Source organism: Aphanomyces astaci (genome assembly GCF_000520075.1).
Source record: "Aphanomyces astaci strain APO3 unplaced genomic scaffold supercont1.136, whole genome shotgun sequence".
In the NCBI taxonomy this organism is placed as follows: domain Eukaryota; phylum Oomycota; class Saprolegniomycetes; order Saprolegniales; family Verrucalvaceae; genus Aphanomyces; species Aphanomyces astaci.
Window position 1 is genome coordinate 1 of NW_009798399.1, and position 3154 is coordinate 3154.

Genomic DNA, 3154 nt, shown 5'->3' on the forward strand with positions numbered 1-3154 from the left:
CGTAACTTCTGTTGGTCTTGACCAGTACTATCGTTATTACGGCTTCTTTTTCTAAAAAATATCAATACAACGTTGGAATAGCTGTCGAAAGACAAGGCATTTTTTTGTAGTCTTTAGTTGAAATGCACCATATCAAGATATATCTGATTTATAGGAGAATTATCCATACTGGTATACAAAGGTATATACAAATTCAGTGGCCCATTCGGTGATAGCGTAAACAATCAATGATTTGCCGAACGTCTTGCCCAATAGGATGACAAAATTGATATGATTGGATAAAATTATTTACCGAAGCAAAGAAATGCTTGGCTAGTTGATATTATTCGGGGATTTTTTTTGTAGAATTTCAACCTTATTCAGAGGTACTTTCAACGTATGATACTTATTTGCTTTTATAAATAGATATTTGTGTCGTTGCTCGAAGCATTTCCAATACTTTAATAAAATCTATATTTCGGCATATCAATGATCACTGTTTGGAGTGGCCATCTTTACAATTTTCTTACTTCAATTCCAAACTTTTTAATTCCCCTCTATCTAAATCTAACTAAAGTGCTTGGACTCAAGAAAATTACGTATCATTCAACATACGTCATAATAATCTTTAAGATATTTCCAGTTGAATATAAAGTTTCATAATATTCGAAAAGTTCTGTACATTGTGTATGTTAATCAGTAACATTAAAAATACCTCTTAAGAATCCTTTAAAATATGTGCAGTTGAATGCTACCAAGTATGCGTACAGTGCATCGAATATGTTATTCAAGTGAAGAAACGTCCGAAATACGCAATAATATATGCAGTAAGGGGAAGTTCCAAGTAGTTTTCAGAAATAGCATGAGGCAATCAAAATCGATATACCTCTTTTTTTTTCACGATTTAGGAATAGACGTCAAGGACGTCTTGTTCTACTTTTGGTATAGTGAGTTGCGTGAAAACTTGCAGAAAAAGAGGTAAAAAAGTAGTAAACTGTACTTGGAACCACTTTTTCATTTGATAAAAAGACCTACTTGGAACAGGCCCTAACGTTACATAGTATACGTTCAGTACTGCTTTTTGTACTACCTTCATTTCCAATCGGAGGTAGTATACTTTAATCAATTGAAGTAATATTCAAAACAGGACTACTCTTCCATACAAAGTCAATAGAGGGATTTGACGATACTACAAAAGTAGTGCGCACTACGAATCACGGAGTAATTAGATGATTCACAGGGAGACTGCGCCCAAAGCGTAAGCGGTATTCAATCTCTAACGTAACGCAGTCTAAGACAGCGAATAACCAAAACCCCACAAAGGTGCGTTTGGCATGCTCAAAACAGCAAGTAGTAGTTCGTACAATAATCTCATTCATATGCTGCACGTTACCAAACCTCATTCCTTCAACGTTTATACTAAGTCACTACAGTACTGTTCTAGTAATATTTATGTGTACAGCCTACAGTACCTACTGTACTACTGTACATCGTAACTCGACATAAGCTAGTTTTCCCGTCAAGAGCCAAGTCGACTTCGTTGTCGGCGATGTCATTGTCCTCATCGACGACATCTTGAACCATGTCGCTGATGAAGTACGGCACGCGCAAGTTCTACTTGACCAAGTACGGCTCGATAAAGGAGCGCGCAGTGTTGAGGCGGCCGTACACGCCGGGATTGTTGAGGTCGCCGCAGCCGTTGCCCCAGCTGACCACGCCCACGAGGCGTGCGACACCGTTCTGTTCGATGGTCAGCGGTCCCCCCGAGTCGCTTTGGCACGAGTCTTCCCCCGCTAGCCCCCCAGCAGCCACCATCGTGTTGTCGACTTTGCTCGGTTTCAATGCAGCCGCGGCCTTGGCGTTGTCCCACGTCTTGACGCTGACCTCCTTGAGCACTTGCGACTGGGGACCACTGGACGAGATGGTGCCCCACCCGCGGACCCACGTGAGCACATTCGCAGGAACAGCCTCAAAAGACACCGTCACAGGCGTGATAGTTGTGACATTGCGGTCCAAGAGGAGGATGGCCACGTCGTTCGAGTGCGTCGATGCGACGTATTGAGGGTGCGGGATTTCCTTGGTGATTTTGACCGGCACGCCGTCGCTCGACCCAGTCAGAAAGTGCGACCCTACCACCGCATGCGAGAGGCCGTTGCCGGTGCAATGTGCCGCCGTGAGAATGACGTTGGAGGCGATCAGACTGCCTCCGCAGAGGGACCTGGTTGTGGCTGACCTCTTGAGGCCTGCCACGTAGCGGTGCTGGCCAGTGGTTGCTTCATGCCCTCCGACAATTTCGATATAATTGTCGTCTTGGGCGATGGTTGCAACGGCAATGGCGGCGACGACGAGTGCAACTTTCATGATGGAAATTGGAAAATGAATCGGACTGGTCCACGTCGTCTGGAGAGCTATCTAGTTCCATGTACTGTATGTGATGCCTGCTGCTACAATCGTTATCAGACCAATCATTATCAGACTGGGTTGGAACCCAAGCAGCCCTGTGATTCCCTGAGAGGTACAGTTCCATTGTTGCTTATGGCACATTTCCCTTGTTCTCATTATGTGATAGTCAAATGCAGTGTAAACCAAAACAACGCATTTCAAGGGTTACGAGCATTTCAGTGGTTCGCGATAGCCAACCACTGGTGATGCAACTCAACCCCAGGAATAGCCACACAAGGGGTCTGGGTTTTTTAGGTTACAGGGCTACAGCACTGCACTGGTTCTTTTGAAGAGAAATGATTCCATAAACAACAGTAGGGCCACATGTATTCCTCTGAGGGAATTCTCCACACAGTCAAGCTACCGGTACTACAGTAGTACTACGTAGTAACATACTACTCGAGTACTTCGAAGTACTACAGTACGTAGAAGTAGTGTGCAACTACTGTAATGTCATCCGTGTCATAAATATCCAACAGCTTGCGAACAATTCCCACTCTGAGTCTGGATTTTTCACTTGTATCCGACCAAAAAAAGTGGTGTAATGACATATGGCATGTGTCTTTCCAATCATGTGTTTATGAAACGGTGCCTCCTGAGGGAATTATGGCCAATGAGGAGGAAGCCTATTCGACTTCAAATCATATGGGTATTGTTTACAGTACAGTTACGGCGACGTTCAAGTTTCTCTAATTTCTACTACGTAGTATTAATAGTACGAGTATCTAGTAGT

The 3154-nt window shown here is 43.6% G+C and overlaps 1 protein-coding gene across 1 annotated transcript; it reads right to left on the minus strand.

The window, feature by feature from the left end:
* Positions 1 to 1330: 1330 nt before the first annotated feature.
* On the minus strand, positions 1331 to 2340 carry H257_18088 (hypothetical protein; the record flags this gene model as incomplete). Its single annotated transcript, XM_009847099.1, has 1 exon — positions 1331 to 2340. The coding sequence occupies one exon, from the start codon at positions 2338 to 2340 to the stop codon at positions 1594 to 1596; it is 747 nt and encodes a 248-aa protein (XP_009845401.1). The 3' UTR covers positions 1331 to 1593.
* Positions 2341 to 3154: the final 814 nt, after the last annotated feature.